Below are 22006 nucleotides of genomic sequence, written 5' to 3'. Positions count from 1 at the left end.
CCCTTGAAATACAACCATGCCACCATAATCCCAATCATATCACGCACACTGGGATGATCAAGGGTAGCCTGCCGGTTAGGACATTGCCGTTATGCAATCTGGATTCTATCAAGCAACATGATGCCAATAGTTAGTCACATTAGTCTCTCCGTCTAGACCGAGATAAGATCGGGACTCTACAGACCTCACACGCGCACTGTGGCCACCTAACCTGACGTGCGCACATGTACTGCGCATGCGCGAAGCATGGACAGTTCCTGAGCAAGCATGTTGTTTAGATCAGTGTGAAGAGGCTGCGCATGCTCACTACCGACTAGCGGCACTCTCAGACACTGATCGCATGCTACCTCGCTTGCAACATACAGACGCCCTGTATGGCCACAGGACGGAATACCCATACATGGGATGATCTTTGCTTCCGCCTAATTAACGAAATGGGCTATAAATATACGATCACCGCTACCTGTCTCCACATCAGCGGAGCAGCGTGCGGGGCAAGACGGTGACCAGAGCGTCCAGAGTCTGTGAGTATCAATGGCGAATAACAGCGCTAGACCATGAGAACCTATAACCATCTGAATAAGTAAGTGCAATAGAATGAATTGTTAAATGCCTCATTCTTCACTACAGATAGCCATTGATGCAACACCCCGACGTCCCACTTGCTCATGAAGCCAGCAAATTAAGCTTCAGAAGTATGAAAGAACTTACAGTAAAAAAACCTAGTATCCTATGTGTTTTATGTTGTTTGTGTTGTGAGTCGTTTATTTTATTTTTCAAAGCTTAATATAAGCAAAATGGTCAGGTTCCAGGTGACTGCACCTGCTTGAACTACCCGCTACATGGGTAACCATTAGGTGACATATTTTTTGTCTTTTGTCTTTCTACAGGTCATTGTGCCTCTAGCAGACCGCTGTAGGCACACTTAGCCAATTTAAATTTTTCACTTTTTATGTAAATACACTTTTTATGTAAAAAAAGACGTGAGTAGGGAAGGGAGTTTGTGCCCCTGTCCTGAAGAAGGAGCTTGTCTCCGAAACATGTCGACACAAAAAGCACACCAGAGGTCCTGTTCATCAACATAACAGGTCAGACCTCACCCTGCACTTTCTTTTAACAGTACCAGCCAGAGCACAGAATAAAAACTTCTTTTTCACTCTAGTGCCAGGTACTTTTTAACTTTCACCGCACACCCTACTCACTTATAAACATTACCCACACACTGGACACCACACATAGCCTACACCTGTAGTGCTCCCGCGTAGCCGTAGGTCGCAGCACGCCGCATCCCGATAGAGGGGTGCGAAGACCCCGATGATGAAGCATGACACCAAGGGGCCTGTTGGTGTGTGAGGGGTATTTTTAAAAACAATGAGTGCTTCATTATCCATTTGATCACTCAACCTCCCCAGCACTAGTTGGATTTCTTTTGTTTATTCATACTCTCAACAGTAGCCAGTTATATTCAGCAACACCTCCGAGTGATGGTATCCGGAAACATGGAGCCCTCTTCGGCTACAGCTCGCAGCTTTGTACCACTGGAGGTTTTTGACTTCCATAAAGTTGTCTAAGTCTGAAGGTAAAAATCTTCACAAGGCTCAACAGCGAAAGGCTCCACATCAACGACTTCCTCAGCCTGGAAATCTAGCTGCTCCTACTCAGAGCTTTCACCCTCCATCATTGACAGCTTCACCGTGATCTCCTCCAGCACTACATGATGCCGACTTCTCCCCGGACACAGCCTTCTGCCTTACCCCGCAGAACTATACATTCTCCAGGACTTTTCTTCAAAATTTCTTCTAAATCCAAAGGTAAGAAAAACCTGGCCCAATCCTCCTTGTGTATACGAACCTTGCTCCATCGCAGTCAATCTTGACTTTTTACTTTGCCCTGGTCTCGCGGGACCTGAAACCCAAGGTTGGTGCTTTGATCTTTTAGGTGCTAGATTTCCAAAAAGCTTGAAAAGTTCATACCTTTGGTTCTACTAATTGGATTTAATTTGTTTTAGGATCATTTTATATGCTTCCTTTTCGTCTATTCTTCAAAATTGGTGTTAGACTTTTCTTGTGCTGTGTTTTCACTTTATTACTGTTTTTGTGTTGCATACATACTCAACTTAGGGCCAGATGTACATTACTAAACGTCTATAATTACCAAATAGCTAACTTTTATGATTCGCTATTTGGTAATCACAAACTCCAATATACAAAAGTATGCTTTACACTTTCTGTGATTCCCAGCGGGTCGTAAATAGACCCACCTTATTAATATTCATGAGCTAGATCTCAGTTTGCGACCCATTGGGAATTGCAAAAATCACAGGAATGGTAGCATGCTGGGGTCAGCAGACCACCATGTCTGTGATTGCTTTTCAATAAAGCACTTTTATTTTTAAATCCAGCTAATATTCCTTAAAGGAAAATGGGATGTGTTTCAAAAAAGAAAAGGAAATGTTTTATTTTCATTTTTTGAGAGCAGGCAGTGGTCTATTGGCGGATGGGTTACCACCTACTTGAAGTAGGTGGTAAAATGCAAATGTTTTGATACCACATTTCGGTTGCAGAACATTCACACGTATTTCTGAGATTTGGTATTAGGAAGGGGTGCCCTAAACATGCATCTTCCTAATACCAGCTTGCCAACCCAATTTGCGATTTGGTGATAGGTGACTGAAACGCAACTTGAGCTCTGTACAATAAAATGTCTTTTTTGCAGTTGTAAATGGCCCGATTCTATGAATCGGGCTGTTTGCAAGCACAAAAAAGCTTTGTACATCTAGCCCATAGTGCCTCTAAGTTAAGCCTGACTTCTTTTGAGCCAGGATACTACAAGGGTAAGCACAGGTTAATTGAGTGACTTTTGTGGTTCACCCTGGCAAGGATTGTGGTTGTTCCTTGAGTAGGGTTCCAACCCCCTCAACCAATACCCCAATTTCTTACATATTCCATGTGTGATGACAGAGCCAGGCATGAAGAGTAGTGAATGGTAAATGTGCCTGCTGCTATTTTAGGCTTTTTGAACCATGTTAAGATGAACACAAGCCTTAGACTATACAAGCATCCTAGGACAAGACCTGATGCTAGGTCATGTAGGTGCCTGGAGATAGCACAGAGTGTTAGACCCTTTAATCAACTCAGGAACAAACACGATTTTAGTTCACCCATGAGCCTTTACAAGCTAGCCAACTATTAAGTTGAAAATGTTCCTCAAGGTGAAGATGGATTAACCTTTTGCAAGATCATATCTCCCTCTATTTGTAAGGGTTGTGTTCTATGGCCTCACAGATCTGCCCAGAATAAAAAAGAACTCTAGACCCAACGACCTGCTTGATAATTAATTTTACTTAGAATACTTTGCTCACTGGATTCTGAAGATGTCCAACCACCAAAACTGATGTTTAAACATCCTAACTGAAAAAGAATGCTAAATACACATAGGTTTATAGAAGTTTAAGTTCAAAAGTACCTCCCCCCACATAAGTAAGGGGATGGTGGGAACAGGTAGGGAGGACCTAAAACTCACACCCACCAAAAAATGCCCTGGTATACTGGAAAGAATTGAAGAGAACACAGCCCTCAGTGCAAGAACATCAAACTACTGGGAGCAAAAAAAAGAATTTCAGGATAATGAATCCAGCAGGAATATTGCACCCCAGGCTGGGTATGCACATCATCTTTCAATTTCTAAGCCAAAAATACCATTTGCAGTGCATATGTATGCTATGTTCCACCTGTATGGTGGAATACACAGAACCTCATGATCACAGTGGTTTAATTTGGTTAGATGAAAATATTTAATAGTTCATTCATTTATTCGAACCCCAGTGTAAGCACTCTGATTTTGACAACAAGAGGACAAACACGGAGATGCTGGGTTTCCAGATATATCAATATGTAGAATTTAGCACCTGAAAACATAAATGAGGATGGTTTGCATATTCTCTGTCTGACAGAAGGACACAAAGGATTTCCAAAGGACCACCCGTTCAAAGGGAATTTTACAAACAACATGTTTAGATTTGATAGAGGTAGCCAAATATATGACAATTGTTCTTTATGATAGTGGCAAGTACAGTACTAGTTGCCCACAAATTTAAGTAAAAGCAATATCACATTGAAATTCAGGTGATTACAAACAACTACAACTAGTCCCGCGATAAAGCCTTTTGCATGTTTCATGCAACGATTCCCCTTGCACCTTTTCCCAATCTTCTACAGAGGACAGTTTGCATAAATAAGTTGAAGTAAATAAGTTGAAGCAAACAAAAGTGGCATGCTTTCACTGTCTAAGCACTGTACTGTGCAGCATGCTTTTTTAGGGTTACGTTAACAAACAAATACATTGAATACCATCTTACCTCAATATTTATCAGTCTTTCGTTGATTTTGTCAAATCGAGAAAATATGAGATGAGATGGAAAGTCCCAGAGTTTTACTTTTTCTATTTTCATAAAGTTGCAAGCAACCTTATCCTTATATGTAGAGAATGTCCTTTTAAAACTTATAAAGACCTGTATTGTTTGTTGTACTTTTTCCATTCCTTCTTCCAGGTCCATTTTAAATATTTCTTCAGGAATTAGGTAAGCAAAAGACTGTTTTAAAAATAAACAATAAAGTTCCATCAACATGTTGCCTTGCCTCCTATTCTCTGACAACAGTTCATAAAAGCAGAGGATTTGTGTTACTCATCTGAAGATATAGGCTCACAATACCATCTGAGCACTGTTCTTACCCGAAGAGCATATAAAATAAGGTAGCATACCACTCAACAGTGATTGAATTTAAGACAACTTACAAAGATTTTGTTCTGTTTTTATTTAAAACATATTTACAGTTTATGTGAAGCATGACATTATATGTATCATATTTTGCATAGATCAATCTTGTTTAATGAAACCTTATTTTACAGCAATGTCTCCAAAAGGTCAACTCTCTTCCAATGTTCAGTTTTGTTAAGTTTTCCTATTGATTATTGACAGTTCTAGTTTGCAAGTTCTTATGGTAAATGTGTCGTAGAAGTGTTGAACTTGTATAGCCCACCAAGGATTAACAAAAGACTAGCCGGCATGTGCGTTGTTCCTATGTTAACCTTTTCAAGACTGCAAGGAGTTAAAAATACAAATCCAGATCCTGCATGGTCTACAACATGAATAGAAAGTTGTAGCATTGTGTTGGTTGAATAAGGTGTTCAGAGAGGGACATATCTCATATTTAGCCGCTCTTAAGAAAAAAGGCTCATTCCAAGCTCAAATAGGTAGAATTAATAACCATTATATGGGCAGAGACAAGAGAACTTGTAGAGTATGCCAAGAACAACATGAGATATATTATGTGAAAGAGTATTAGATGATTAAGAAACAGGAATTCGCTTGCTGATGGTAAGCAATTACCTTAAAATAATTCACTGAAAACAAAGTGGGCTCCAGATTCTTAGTTTTCAAACCTGTGAGGGTCTAAGTGAGAGCTTACTAATAAGTTGGAGTCATATTTATATAATACATTATATGGTATGATGGACATCCTGTTAAGACATGCTAAGTGAAAAAGTAACACATTATTAGAAGAAATAACTCCTTTGAAAATAGAAACCTGGAACATTCTTTTAGATGCCACAGAAAAGAATGACTAAATCCTAAAATCGGTCCTTGCCATTTACCAACTATGTCTCAAAAATGAAAAATGTGGGGGGCGTGGCTAGCAGCCGATCATGGCGGCAGCTTAACAGCGAGGCTCCAGGAGAGAGGCGGCATCCCCCGGCAATCCTGTACCTATATCCGTTAACATAATCACTCCGTAGGGGCGAACCGGGTCGAGGACCGAGTGGTGCCCAGCAGGGAAAGTCTGAATGCCGTCTGACACCGGGAAGTGCTGTGAAGAAACCCTGCGCGGCGAGGCCTGCAGGCGACTGCAAGCAGCGGACTGTCCCACAGTGATTGGCCGGGCGGAAGTGGGGGTGCGGCGGGACCCCAGTGCAGGAAGTCAGCGCACGATGTAAATGCCCGAGTAAGACTGGCAGCGGAGGGACCCATAGGACGTCGGCCGCCGACTGGAAGATCGGCGACGGAGACCGATCTCAGCGGGGGCCCGTCGGGCGGCAAAGAAGCGGCGGCGCAGCTTGGAGGCTCCGAGAACGGAGCGGGAGTGCTGTGGTACCCGCATCGGTATCCAGAAACGACCCAGCGGAAGGTCGGAGGCCGACGGAGGGGAACGGCAGCGCTGCTACTTCCCCCCCACCTGCTAAGTCAATGGTGAGGGGGTGTTGGGTGTGACCTGCGACACCCTGGTAGTGGAGGAGGGCGGGGGACCGCCGCTCTATCCATTGGCCCGATAGACGGGTTCGCAGACTCGGGGGGCCCGGCCTCACATCCGGCCCCACGGTGCGACGGCATCGGGCAGCAACGTGCCGAGAGTGGGTTACGCCTGGACACCGCCCTGAAGAGCGAGAGAACAACAGCGAGGCCTGCAGTGCGGCGATAGGGGGCCTGGGAGTCCTGGCTGCGTGCCCCGTCTGAAGGGCAGTGAATACCCGACTGGGGCTCAGCCGCATCGCGGAGGGGTCCGGAGGGGAAGCACGGGCGGAGGCGGCCATTGTGGACGGAAATCCGGCCATTTGAGAGCCCGATAACACGAGGGCGCTGTTGGGGGCCCCACATCAAAAGGACGCAGTGACACTGTGGCGCACTCCTTGTGAACCCTGCGTGAGTCCCATTGTGCGTGCTCATCCCGCGTCTAGCACTGGCAAGCAAGGGGCTTCGAACGACCCGGAGGTTGCGGTCGGAAAGGAGGGTAGGTGGACCGCAGGAGGATCCGCAGGTCACAGCAAACGCACAGCAAAGGGGCGAGGCGGATCCAGACACGAACATGACGGGCATGGGCTCTAAACACACCTCAACACAGTCCAAACTTGACAAGTTCGCCTACGATAAGAGCAACCCTCCCCAGGCGGAACCCCCGCAACTCCACAGGGAAGACACCAGAAGGAGAAGGGGCAAAAAAAGCATCGCTAGAAGATGTAATGCGTGCCCTGGCGCAGGTACAAGCTACAGTGGGAACCACGGCCACTGAGGTCACCCTGATCAGGGCGGACTTTCAAAAATGAATGAGAGAGTGAAACAAATGGAGGTGGTGCCGAAATCTTTAGTGGAAGACGTGTCGGAACTGCAAGTGGCAATGGAGAAGGTGGTGGCAGAAAATAAATCGCTCAGGGACAAGCTGGACGATCAGGAGGGGCGCTCGAGGAGGAACAACGTCCGGATATTGGGGGTTCCGGAATTGGAAGATAAAGGCGCAATGGACCTCTATGTGGAGGAACTGATAAAGACGCACTTAAACCCCAAGGGCCTCTCGCACTTTTTCTCGGTGGAGAGGGCCCACAGAGTACCTGGTGGCAAACCAAAAATAGGAGCCCCCCCCCCGAGACCGATCCTGGCGAGACTCTTTAATTTTCGCGACCGTGACGCAATTCTTCAGGCTGCAAGGGTGTCTCCAGCCATCCAGATCCAAAATTCCAAGGTTGCCTTCTTCCCAGACTACACTGCTGAGGTGGCGCGCCGAAGGAGAACTTTCCTGGATGTCAAGAGGGCGCTGCGGGCAAAAGAACTGTCGTACTCCATGCTGTTCCCAGCGCGGTTTAGAGTGGTAGCGGAGGACAAGGTCTGGTTCTTTGAAATGCCGGAAGCGGCTCAGGACTGGTTGGAGGGATGGAGGACCGCAGGGCAACCCCACCGCCCACACAGAAGTAACCGAAACCACCGAGAGAACAGCCAAGCGGGTTTGCAAATGTGAGGCAGAGGTGGCGTGAACAGGTCTCCAACGCATGAATCCTTGGGTGCGGAGGGGGGTGTAGAATCCTGAACTCCCGGTGTTAGCTGCCGTGCTGTCCGTTGAAGAAATTTACTGAATGGGCGCACCTGGACACTGGCCTGGGGAGCTCGAAGGAGGGCAGGGATGCCGCCTGCTCCGGAAGACACTCCACCCCAGCGCGCAAGTACACTGTTCAAGGGATGGGTTAAGCACTCTGCTATGTTGGGGAGGCGGGCGGTTGTGAGCCCGTTTAGCAGGGAGGCAGGGAGGGGGGAGGCAGGGGGGGTTTGTTTGGAAGTTTCTGAAGTTCCACAAGTAAGGTCAATTATTGCAAATTTCAGCCTGTACTGTTTGAGATATACACAAGGCGGGTACACCCCAGAAATAAGACCCGGTTTCCAATACATTAGGCATGGAGCAGTCCATACACGACTCCCAAATGAGTACAGCTGAGGAGGGGGTACGGAGATCGAAGGTAGCGTCTTTCTGACTCATGTCATGGAATGTAAGAGGGCTGGGTGATAAGATTAAAAGGGGATTGGTGATAAACGCGGTCAAGAGGCAGGGACCGGATTTGGTGCTTCTCCAGGAAACACACCTCACTGGGGGGCAGCCAAGGCTCTCGATAGGAAAGGATACAGAATGGCGGTACATTCGGAGTTTACAACGGGTTCAAGGGGCACGGGCATATTAATTAAGAAATCGGCGCAGTTCATCACATTAAGCACTAAGGTAGACACACAGGGATGCTTTGCTGCGCTCCAGGGGCAGTGGGAGGGGAGGCTCCTAAACGTGGTGGCGGTATACATCCCCCCAGCACTACACTCGGTCACGCCGCCAGCGCTGGGTGATTTTTTACTAGACCTACCAGAAGGGGACATAATACTCGGAGGGGACTTTAATGCCACAGTGGACACACTGGTAGATAGGTTCCCGGCGGTGCCTCAGACTGGTGGTCCTTCCCGATTTCAGAGATTCTTGACCGCGATGGGCTTGGTTGACACATGGCGCCACACACACCCTTCAGCGAGGCAGTACACGTACCACTCCACAGTCCATAATAGTCTGTCACGAATCGACTATTTCTTAGCGCTGGGTGGCGGGTTGCAACACGTAGACACTGTAGACATACACCCTAGGGGGATATTAGACCATTCCCCGGTCACACTTACAATGTCCACGCAGGAGAAATCACGTAGGAGAATTTACCCACTTCACGCATCATACCTCAAGGCTCCCAAGGTGCGGAAGGCACTTAAAGTGGCGACATTGCATTATTTTGCTGAGAATACCGAATCAGTGCAGTCCCCTGCTGTCTTGTGGGAGGCGTATAAGGCGGTGCTACGGGGACAGGCTATCACGTCCATAACAGGCCATAAAAGAGAACGACAGCGTGAACTGTCCGAGCTGGAGTTGGCCCTACATGACGCAACAGTGGCACATGAGGCGAGCCCCACGCCTGACACGTCAACGACTTGCTCCTAAGGCAACAGCAATATAGGGAACACTTGAAGCAACAGTCAGTGACTCAGACAGTAGAGACGGCCCATAGAATCTAAGATATAGGAGATAAGGCAGGGAGAATGCTGGCCTGGCTAGACAAGAGAGGAGGTAATGCCAGGGGTATACAGCGGATTTGCGATAAGCAGGGGTTGGTACACACGAGCCCCGAAGAGATAGTGGAGACCCTTGCCGATTATTTTGAGGGAGTGTATACTCCGGCCAGGGAAGTGTCAGTAGAGGAGGCCCGTACAGCGCTAGGTTCTATCCCCACTCCAACACTGCCGCCGGAAGCAGTCGCGGAATTAGAGGCAGACATCACAGAGGAGGAAATACAAAGGGCCATTCATGCAGTGAAGACGGGTAAGGCATCGGGACCGAATGGAATCCCGATAGAGTGGTATCAGGCAGCCTCGGAGGGACTCAGTGGACCCTTTTTGGCTATGTACACAGATAGTCTGGGGAAGGCCGAACTTCCGTTAGATCAACGGACGGCGACCATCGTTGCGATCCCCAAGCCCGGAAAAACGCCGGAAGAGTGCACATCGTATCGCCCTATTTCCCTTCTCAACGCTGAGGTTAAAATTTTGGCTAAGCTACTTGCCACCCGACTGATCGGGCACCTCCCACAACTTATTCACCCCGACCAGTCCGGTTTTATGCCACACAGGAACACCGCCCTCAACCTGCGCAGGGTGCACGGGGTGTTGGCCAGAGCGGACTGCTTATCGGAACAGGCGGTTATAATGGCGCTTGACGCTAAGATGGTATTTGATATGGTGAAGTGGAACTATCTATTCGAGGTCCTGGCACACATGGGATTTGGTCCTAAATTTGCTGCTTGGGTCCGGTTACTATACAGTAAACCAGTAGCACAGGTGGTGGCGAACTGCCATATTTCTCGAACATTTCGGCTAGAGCGAGGGACCCGTCAAGGTTGCCCTCTGTCGCCGCTACTTTTTGCTATTGCACTGGAACCTTTGGTGACTCTGATACGTTCTACTCCATTACTGAAGGGGATGACCTGGGCGGAGGGGTGGAAAGACCGCATATCCCTGTACGCGGACGATATGCTGGTGTACCTGACGAAGCCGGAGAGCAGTATACCGGCGCTGCTGGCGCTGTGCGACGAACAGGGGAGTGTATCGGGCACACTCTGAACTGGGCGAAGTCAGAGATATATGTCCTACGGGGCCCGCCCCCTACGCTAAGCGAAGACTGTCCCTTGATAATGGCAGGGACCTCCTTTCGATACCAGGGTGTCTGTGTCACTAGGGATCCAACTGAGTTCTTTCAGAAGAATCTACAACCGCCGTTTGAACGATTGAAACAAGACGTCAAATTCTGGGCAGCGCTGCCGCTGACATTGTTGGGCAGAGCGGCGCTTTACAAGATGATGTCACTGCCCCGGTTCTTGTACATCCTAGAAAATACGCCATATCCGGTGGCACCGGGGTACTTCAGGCGGGTGTCTGCGATGGTGGCTTGTCTCATGTGGAACAATCGCCCGGCACGCATAGCTCAGGCAAAGCTGCACAGGGGGTGGTATGATGGAGGGATTGCGTTGCCGAATCTGCAATTGTACTACTGGGCCGCACAACTGAAGCCCATTAACCAGTGGCTGCATGCGCCTCAGGAAGACCCGGCATACAAGGCTGACAGGGTGCAATTGGGTACTAACAGCATACTAGCGCCGCTTTATGACCGACGAAGAATACATACACTCATGGGCCCCACGAAGCTAACTGCATCACTGTGGCATATGGCACAGGCAAAACTGGGGTGGAAAGGGAGACTCACGAAACTCACCCCCTTGTGGGACACACGAGCCCTGGGTACCCTGAGACGCAGTAAGGGATTTACATTTTGGGAAAACATTGGTTTATCCACGGTGGGAGATCTATGGGAAAAAGGCACAGTGATCCCTTTTGACCAGCTGCGACAGCAATATGAGCTGCGACCCACGGAATTGTTTTGATACGTTCAGGTGCGGCACGCGCTGCTAGCAGCCATCCCACGTGACACGGAGGTCCCGGAGGCATCTCCCCTTGAAGATCGTCTACTCACAGATTACATGCAGGAGCGGGCAACATCGCTCACTTATCGTAAATTGCTTAATAACCTAGCAGATCCAACGGTAAAACTGAGAGCCAAATGGGTGGAAGACATAGGGGAAATGGACGAATCCGAGTGGAACGAAGCGCTGGCGTCACCTAGGGAAGTGGGCATATCGGCGAGATTTCGGCGGGTGCAGCTAAAAATTCTACATAGGGTGTATTACACGAGGAAGATGCTACATACAATACAGAGGGCACAACATCCATATTGTCTACACGGCTGTGGGGAGGAGGGAACACTGTTTCACACTATCTGGGAATGTCCTCGCATTCAGGAGTTTTGGAAACAAATAATGCGTACTATATCGCAAACACTGGGGGTGTCCTTGGTCCCTGAACCACGGAAATGCTTATTAAACATATGGGACCCTAAGGACCTTTCCAGACACGGACAGCAGTGGTCTATGATAGGTATGATAATAGCAAAACGTGACATAGCACAGATATGGGGAGTGGTAGACACCCCCACATTGACACAATGGTGCACAAATATGGACAGGGTCCTGACAATAGAGAGGACTGTATATACCAATAGGGCGTGTCCACGTAAATGGAATAAGATATGGACCCCGTGGAACGTCTTCGGGGGGAAATCTGTGAACCTTTGGAGGAGGATGACGCGTTGACATCAGAAGAGGAAGGGGAGGAAGATTAGGGGGAGTGATAGTGAGAGGAGGGGCGAGGAGCTAGGGACGTACCCAGAGGCAGAGGTAGCGGGAGGTGGGGAGGATGGGCGGTTGAGCTACACACTTGCTCACTAACCAAAAACGCCTAACGGTGAGGGAATAAGGTAACGGCAGACTAAGTGGTCCCGGTTCTACTCCCATATAACAGACGCTCGACAACTGTAAGCTGGAATAGGCGATTGACACTTGTTACTTGTATGACTCATGACCGAATGTGGGAACTTCTTGTTAGTATTGTTCTGTTGTTATAAAAATATAAAATCAGACCTAAACCAATCAGTGCTATGAACGCGAACCATATGCATAAACTGATTCATAACGCCGCCGTACCCCCGGGTTGTCGGCTCATAGGCTGTGTAACCTAGATACTCTTGTATACAAATGAAAGTGTTGCGGCCGGCCCCAGTTTTGTAGGCCAGAAGCAGTGTAATTTTAAATGATACAATAAAGGTCTTTAAAAAAAAATGAAAAATGTGTAAAATAAGTAGAGATTAGCAAAATTACAATGGCAGGATTTTCAGTTTTGCCAACACTAATTGACAATACTAATCTAAATAAAAATATAAAAACACAAATTCAATTCTGTCTGACCCCAGTTGCAACTCTGATATGTTGATCTTTGAAAGTGGTAGAGAAGATGATATATGACATGCAAAAGCTTGTCTTTTTTAGAAGAGGTCCGGCACTAATGCATTAGCAACAAATGCACTATGAATAAGGCACAACAACAACTAATGAAACAAGACAGACGGAACAACTGTAAATACTAAAATGAAAACATGCAAACACAATCTTCAAAAAGAGACATTACTTAGCAATACCTGTCAGGGAATTATTCCCCCTGCCCAAGTCAGTCTTACATAAATGCTTCAGACCAAAATGCAGAAACCAAAATGGTGATTAATGTTGCAAATGTATTGATAAATATGCTTGGTCCAAATTAAACAAATGTATTTTCCAATGGCTGAGGTTTCTGTCAGTCCAGTTCACGTGGCTTCAACAATATGCAAATTTACTTATACTAATTGAACAGGAAAGATCAACAAATTCTTGAATGAAAATAAATTATCTCACAGACTCACCGACCATCAAAATCAACATGTGATTTCTCCATTGAGGAAGTTGGAGTAATTCAAACACTACTAATCATTAGAAATCCATAATTACTCTTTTAACTCAACCTGACATCACAACTTTTGAGGGAGAGGACAGCAATCTTCAACCCAGATCCTTCTTTACGCATTCATTTCCCCAAGGTAGCAGTATTGGCATATTCCACAATTTAGCACTCCGAGCATTACATCACTTTGAAAAATCATACTCCCCAAGATCAGAAATCAATAACAACTTGACTAAAGCAGAACAAATAGTCCTGAAGTTGCTTAAGAACAATCACTCTATTATAAAGGAAGCAGGTAAGGACTGATGTTCTTATGGTTAAAACAGCACTATATCAATGAAACTGACAGAGACTTATCTGACCCAACGTCCTACAAGTGCAAATCCCACACAATAGGCGAAATTGATACCAATCTCTCTAAATGGCAAGAAGAGGGGCTCATTACTAATCGAGAAATTAGATTTCACTTCACAGATAACTTTGTCTCACCATGTATCAATGTGTTTCCAAAAATGTAAAAGCCAAGAACATTTCTTCCATGTATATAATTAGTATTTGGGATAGGTTCTAGGACCCAGAATATATTGACTATTATTTTCTACATTATCCTAGTACAAAACCTCCTGTCTTATATTCAAGACACTAAGGATATTGAACATATGTTTTCGGATGTGAAATGGGAACCCTTGTTTTATACTGGTCATGTTGAATGTATGTTCTCTATACACTTCTATACCTATTGCTTTATGACACAATACTGTGTAATTGAATACCAGAAAAGACTCCTTATACCAAAACATAGACATTATATTTTACTCGCTTTAAACGAAGAAGGCATGAAAGAGGACTCCATTTCCCATCATCCACAGGAAGTGACATCTCTAGACTTCTCATAATCCAGCTCAACAGGAAGTGACATCACTGGTCTCCTGCTAAAACTATCTTTAACCCCTTCCATGCTCATGACGAGCTCAGCTCGCCATGCAGTACACTGCTTGTGTGCTCATGACGAGCTGAGCTCGTCATGAACAATGGTATTTAAAGACTCCTCAGCACAGAGGGGGAATTGCAGTAGCATTGATGTGGTTAAAATAAGCCAAGCAAGAAGACTTCACTTTCCATGATCCATCTGCACAGGAAGTGATGTCACTGGTTTCCTGTTCACCATACCCTGTGGTCCTCCCTCCTCCCAGGACCTATTTAATGGCAGGTGCAGTGCGGATGGCACCGGGCGCATCAAAAGCAATCCCGTCTGCGCCTGTACCGCAACCAGTATCAGGAACCCAGGTTCTCCCAATAGGCACTGATACCCTGATGCACTCTTCCATGCTTAGCCCCTGCTGATGCTTGCTGCACTGCTGCCATACCACAACACAGAACAAAGAAGGAGAGTTCACTTTTGCCACCTTAAAGTCCTCATGCACTCTATTACACCCTGCACCCATCACTCAAGTAACAGCACCCCACTCGCTCACACTCACACAGACAAAGGCCCACCCAAACAACATGCCACACTTGCATGCATTTTCCTCAACACCTGCTCGCTCACCAAACATGCCACAGAGATGTGGGAGCTACTGCACAACCACGCTCCGGCCCTGCTCTTTCTCACAGGCTTTGCTACCAAAATCTCAAAAACAACAAGTGATGGACTGAATGTGGATCAATGTCACACACTCCCCCAGTCAAAAGATCTGGGCCCAAATCCATCGTTTTTTTGCACTCCACACCACCCTGGGTTAGACAATGGCGATATGCAAATCAGCTCTGACCCTGTTGCCCCATGGGAACAGTCCAGTCCGAACTACAAAAGCCATGCCCTTCCCAGAACGGAATCAAGCATCCGAGGACCGGACCGGTTTCGAGGTAACACCTCTCTTCAGCCCGGCTAGCTTGACTCCAAGTGATGTGGAGTGCCTGGGACCCACGTCTGGGCATCCCCAGCGCACTTAGGGCGGCAATTGCAAAAACAACAAGTGATGGACTGAATGTGGATCAATGTCACACACTCCCCCAGTCAAAAGATCTGGGCCCAAATCCATCGTTTTTTTGCACTCCACACCACCCTGGGTTAGACAATGGCGATATGCAAATCAGCTCTGACCCTGTTGCCCCATGGGAACAGTCCAGTCCGAACTACAAAAGCCATGTCCTTCCCAGAACGGAATCAAGCATCCGAGGACCGGACCGGTTTCGAGGTAACACCTCTCTTCAGCCCGGCTAGCTTGACTCCAAGTGGTGTGGAGTGCCTGGGACCCACGTCTGGGCATCCCCAGCGCACTTAGGGCGGCAATTGCAAAAACAACAAGTGATGGACTGAATGTGGATCAATGTCCCACACTCCCCCAGTCAAAAGATCTGGGCCCAAATCCATCGTTTTTTTGCACTCCACACCACCCTGGGTTAGACAATGGCGATATGCAAATCAGCTCTGACCCTGTTGCCCCATGGGAACAGTCCAGTCCGAACTACAAAAGCCATGTCCTTCCCAGAACGGAATCAAGCATCCGAGGACCGGACCGGTTTCGAGGTAACACCTCTCTTCAGCCCGGCTAGCTTGACTCCAAGTGGTGTGGAGTGCCTGGGACCCACGTCTGGGCATCCCCAGCGCACTTAGGGCGGCAATTGCAAAAACAACAAGTGATGGACTGAATGTGGATCAATGTCACACACTCCCCCAGTCAAAAGATCTGGGCCCAAATCCATCGTTGATCCACATTCAGTCCATCACTTGTTGTTTTTGCAATTGCCGCCCTAAGTGCGCTGGGGATGCCCAGACGTGGGTCCCAGGCACTCCACACCACTTGGAGTCAAGCTAGCCGGGCTGAAGAGAGGTGTTACCTCGAAACCGGTCCGGTCCTCGGATGCTTGATTCCGTTCTGGGAAGGACATGGCTTTTGTAGTTCGGACTGGACTGTTCCCATGGGGCAACAGGGTCAGAGCTGATTTGCATATCGCCATTGTCTAACCCAGGGTGGTGTGGAGTGCAAAAAAACGATGGATTTGGGCCCAGATCTTTTGACTGGGGGAGTGTGTGACATTGATCCACATTCAGTCCATCACTTGTTGTTTTTGCAATTGCCGCCCTAAGTGCGCTGGGGATGCCCAGACGTGGGTCCCAGGCACTCCACACCACTTGGAGTCAAGCTAGCCGGGCTGAAGAGAGGTGTTACCTCGAAACCGGTCCGGTCCTCGGATGCTTGATTCCGTTCTGGGAAGGACATGGCTTTTGTAGTTCGGACTGGACTGTTCCCATGGGGCAACAGGGTCAGAGCTGATTTGCATATCGCCATTGTCTAACCCAGGGTGGTGTGGAGTGCAAAAAAACGATGGATTTGGGCCCAGATCTTTTGACTGGGGGAGTGTGTGACATTGATCCACATTCAGTCCATCACTTGTTGTTTTTACCAAAATCTCTGCTGGCTACAGGATTGTTTAGGCAAGACCATCAGAAAAAGCCCTGAGGTGGAGTCACAATCATATTGGAACCTTCAAGAATAAAAAATGAAAACGTCAGGAACGTTCATTCTCACAAAAGGCACCTAGAATCTAGAATTCCCTTGCACCCAAAATATGAAGAATTCCCCCAAATCAGCTTCAAGAGTATAGTCAAAGCACTGCTAATTGCAAAATGACTACCACTACCTGAATCACTCTTTGCACATTTTGTCAAGATCCAATTAGCTATAATGCTTATGCATATTAAATCTATTATTGCAGCCTACAAAGGAAAGATGTATGCAACAAGAAACTGAGGAAACACCCTTCCATAGCAGGCCCTTATACACTAGAGACTAACTCTGATACCACGCTAATCACTCCCACAGAAGAACTTATACTTTCTGTACTTTTGCATGCTCATCAACGTATGTTCTATGTAAACAGCATTATACGATAATGAATGTGTTGCTTTCTTGTACAGAGCTCTGATACCCATGGGTCATGTTTGAGATTAATACAACTTTGTAAACAAACAAACACATAAATAAATACATAGATAGGAATTTCTAAAGTTGCTCAGTAACAAACAATATGTAATGCGAGTTTCAACATCCCCCTGTTAGGTCTCCCAACAACGGAAGGACGTCTGACACAACGCAGATTACAACCTTGGACGGAGGCAGGGGTTGACAGTGTGGGCGACCTGTTTGGGGACAACACACTACTGGATCACGCCTCCTTCGCGCAGTCAACGGGGGGTCCCACCGCGATTGTACTTCCTACATGCTACAGTGACACACTATGTGAGACGCACATGGGCCCCACAGCGCAGCAAACCTGAACAACATGACCTAGTGCATCTCCTTCACTATATGGGGACCGGGGGCCACTTAGTAAGATGGCTCTACACGGGCATTAGGGAACACGCCTCTTACTACACTCAGAGACACCTGGGCCCTAGACACAGGAGAGGCTATGACAGACGGGGCTTGGAAGATGGTCCTAGAACACCATAGAAGGGTGTCTAGAAACGTAAAGTTTAAATTTATACAGGCTATGGTATTGCATAGAGCGTATCTCACCCCACAGAGGCTCCATAGGATGTTCCCAGCTTCCTCCCATAATTGTCCCCGGTGTCAGATGGATGAGGCCGGACTCCTCCATATGCTGTGGTCATGCCCATGACTGCGCAGCTACTGGGGGACAGTCTGCCATACATTAAACACTGTTACAACCCTGCAGATCCCGGAGGGGGCATTGCCTTGTCTGATAGGACACAGAAAGAGACCCAAGACCCAAAAAGCCTCGCTGAAACTCATAGACCTGGCGTTAGTGTTGGCAATTAGGGTCATAACAATGAGGTGGAAATCAGCCAGGTCCCCGAGTGCGGAGGGGTGGCAGTCTGATTTGCTGAAGTGGGGCAAGGCAGAGGGTGTAATCCTGCGTAGAGAGGAAGAGCGGGGGCTCCGGAAACATCCAATTGCGCAGGACTGGGAGCGGATGCTTCTGGAGATAGAGGAAGTAGACCTGATGCCCTCACAGGCGAATATCCCATAGTTGGGCCTACAGGGTGGTGAACAGCGGAATACAGAGTGGGACTGGGTATACCAAGCGCACAGGTTAGCCAGCACCATGCGAATGCAATTTTCTGGATAGGATGGAGTCCATATGTCGACGAACACAGTGCCTAACCACTGGAGAAGCCAGGAGACGTAAGGGGAGGGGTGGGAGTTGGGTGGGACGGGGTCCAGTTTTATGGCGATAATGTAATGATAACGTAATGTGAACGGTGAAATACTGAAAGATAATTGCTTATTGAAGTTACTGTACCTGAGACAAATCACTTGTTAAATTGCCGAAAGTTATATGAAGGAAAAGAGAAAAGACTGTTCGATGATAACATGTATACCTGTAACATGAGTTAATTGGTACAGTCATGAATAAAGAGTTTAAAAAAAAAAGTTTCGAAATATCACACCCTAATGTTTTGCATGTGAACCTGTCCATAAATAATGACAAAATTCAACGAAAACTATTTTGAAAGCCCACATACTATAATTCGATGTGCACCCTAAATCTCACATTAACTTGATTCTATGTGGCGAAATGACCAGGTTAAGATGTAACCGCAGCACAGAACTAAATTTTTGTTTGGATTTTAAATTGGCATTACAAGATTTAAAGAGGAGATTCTTGGAGAGAGGATACCTCACACCAGTGATAGAACAAGCTGCAATTACAATAAGGAAAACCAAATGAAAACTAAATATAGATAAACAAAAAAAACAAAACATCAAATGAATGTTATGATAACATCATGCAGCAACACAAGTAAAGACATGCTTTGGATACTGAACAAACACTGGAAAATATTACTAGCTTACAAGAACTTACAAGATGAGATGACTACTAATCCAAAAATTATACACAAAAACCAACCAACAATTAGGAATCTACTTTGCCCTAGCTTTCTCCACAATATCCTGAGAAGTTCACATTGGTTACTATCCCAGCCAATGGTTTTTACAAATTTGAAACCTGTAGCACAAGCCAGTATGGCATCAATCACTGTCTGGCGTTCTGGTACAATACAACGTAACATACACGACATCAGCAGTGGTGGTTGCTCTCAAATAGCCTCAGTGGGGCGCGAGGGGGCTTAAAAAAATAAAAACACTTACCTGCCATCTGGCTAGCTGGCTGCCTTGTCCTCTTCCTACATTCTGCTTAACAGGAAGCAGGAACAAGAAGCACCCACCCAGGCTCCCCTGCACAAGCACAACGATGCAATGCAGCGAATTGATTGGTCTGATCGCTGTGGTTCGGCGCTTAGCCAGGGAATGGGAGCTTGGGGCATGTTCTCCACCCAGGCCTTAATGCAGCCTGGATGGAGAACATGCAATGTGCTCATGAGTGTTTGGCCGGCCCTAGAGGGCCGGACAAACATTCATGCTCACTAGGAGTGGGCAAACTCCTCCTCCCTTGCCCTGCTCTGTAAGCAGAGCAGCCCCACCCCGCCCACAAAGCTGCAGCAGTATGGAAAAATAAAATGATAACAACATCGCGTTATTATCATTTTATTTTCCCTTTTTTGCAGTGCTGAAGGCTTTTCCACATGAGCGGAGGAGCCAACCATAGACATCAGGCTCATTAAGTAATTTTATGTTTATGTTTATGTAATTATTTCTCCACACAAACTGTCATATTTGGGAAGTTCTTCAGACCACTCCATGAAAGAATATTGAAGCAGCATTGGGCCATAAGAAACCAGGACAAACAATATCCCATGGCTATTCCCATTGCAAAATGTCACAAAATGAACCAACTGCAACAAGTGAGATTCCATGGTATATAGTTTTGTTTCATCCCAGAATGGGGAAGGAACTCTCACATTAAGAAAACTGGAGGGGCTTTTCCCCAAAATAGCAGCAAGGCTGTAACACATGTGCACCTCTCTGCACACTTGATCTGGACCTATCCAGATTAAGTACACAACATGCCCGCAATCCGATGTGCATGGCACCAACGTACATCACAGTAGCTACAAGAAAGTGGCCAGAGACACTGAACCGAGGAGGGAAAGGCCAATAATTGGAGATTACTGAGCAACCTTGCTTCTGGAGCATCACCCAACATGTGATATTAAGGAGACCCACTTGGAGACCTAAGCTCAGGCCCAGAGGCCAGTCCTCACTTAGGAATTGTCCCACCTAAATATACAGCAAGTGATGGAGCCTCAAGACCACCCAGAACAGAAAAGGCAGAGGAATCCACAAGCACAGGAGGCAAGGGAACAGCACCTACACAAAGAGACAGATCCATGAGGGATCCTATGACTAAACCATAGCAGAGACCATAACAGAGCTAACACTTACTCAACCAGGAAAATGGGAGGAGAAAGTGGGAAATATAAATAAATGGCTTTGGTGCATGAGTGGGAGGGGAGTGGCAGTTAGAAAGAAACAAGAAGGAGAAAACAAATGAGTAGAGGCCAAACCCTCTAAATATTTTACGAAGTGAAAAATTCATACTTCAGGACAGCCTGGCCAGTAAGATGGCTTGATAGACATGATGTAGATGTAGTTTCTTGAAACTGTGAGGACTAGGAACACGTGACCCTGGGCAGACTCAATGAACTGATTATGTAATCATTTGGGAAGTGTTAATGTGCAGTTATTAATGATGATGAGATAATGAGAAGTTTCACTTTGAATGTTGTATGCTGAATAAAGATGTTGGCTAGGAGCGCTGTGTGGGGTGTGTTCTTGCGCATGCTCCTGGGCTTGGGAGGATGTAACAAGTGGCAATGAGTAGGGGATACATGCCCCAAAGAAGCAAGGCTACTCTCCCTGAGAGTTTTCAAGGATATAGCAAACTGCTCTTGTGTGCCACGTGCACCTCAAGCGGGTGCAAGGGTGTCTGCAGTTGGCAAATGTGGAGTGTAAGCTCCACTTCAGCCCATACAAGGCGAGATTGGAGGCCTAACAGAAGAGCACTGTTGGAAAAGCCCTCGAAGACTTCCCGGCCAGGCTGAAGACGAATATGGTGCTATGCCACAACACCGAGACATCCTTCATGCAAAGAGAATGCTAAAGGCAGTGACAACCAGGTACCACGTAATAGGCAGTGGCAATCAAGTACGAGCAGTAAAACTTACTCACTGGTCCCACAACCTCAAAATCGGATGAAGAGACTCAAGAGCAAACGCCGGGTTTGTGCTTAGAGGTTGTTGGCCCCCAGAGAAGCTGCCGAAGGTAGGGTAAGTCAGTAGTCAGTGACCTTCAGTACAACTCAAAAAGACTTTAAGATAGCGAAGACATGGAGTATGATGCTGTCGCATTTTGAAGCCTTCACCACCGTTCGATACCATCAAAATGAATATTGGCGCCAGATGTACCACTTTTTGATGACTTCATTGATGCTCTGGAAGAAAAAAATGATGAGAAAATCATTAAATACTGAAAGAATCTTGCTGATGATGGAGAAAAAGAAGTGATAAAGAAAATCTCACAGACTGAGACACTATTGAACCATCAGATCAAAGAAGCACTAGAAACCAAGTTCAATCCAATGTCAAACCGTCGACTTTCAATCAAGCGATACAACAAGTTGGTGAAACGATGGATGAGTTTGTTGAGAGACTTAATGTGCTTATCAAAAAGTGTAAGTTTAGTGAATATAATGAAAAAGAAGCCATGCGCCTCAGAGTCATTGATGACTGTCTTTCAGACTCATTCAGAAAACCCATGTTGAGAGAGACGCTCAGTTTAGAAATAGTACTAATGGCTGCAAGAGTCGCAGAAAGAGCAGACCAGCAAACTGCCAATATGGAAGTTGGAA

At 46.7% G+C, this 22006-nt stretch overlaps 1 protein-coding gene across 1 annotated transcript in view; it reads right to left on the bottom strand.

The window, feature by feature from the left end:
* Positions 1–22006, bottom strand: part of LOC144824202 (dynein axonemal heavy chain 11-like) — a 3356387-nt gene that overhangs the window by 3134488 nt on the left and 199893 nt on the right. The window contains exon 10 of the mRNA XM_078683354.1: positions 4358–4591. Coding sequence (XP_078539480.1) covers positions 4358–4591 — 234 coding nt within the window. The remainder of the gene's footprint in view (positions 1–4357; positions 4592–22006) is intronic.

Source organism: Lissotriton helveticus, chromosome 3_1 (genome assembly GCF_964261635.1).
Source record: "Lissotriton helveticus chromosome 3_1, aLisHel1.1, whole genome shotgun sequence".
Lineage (NCBI taxonomy): Eukaryota > Metazoa > Chordata > Amphibia > Caudata > Salamandridae > Lissotriton > Lissotriton helveticus.
This window is presented reverse-complemented; position numbering and strand designations above follow the sequence as displayed.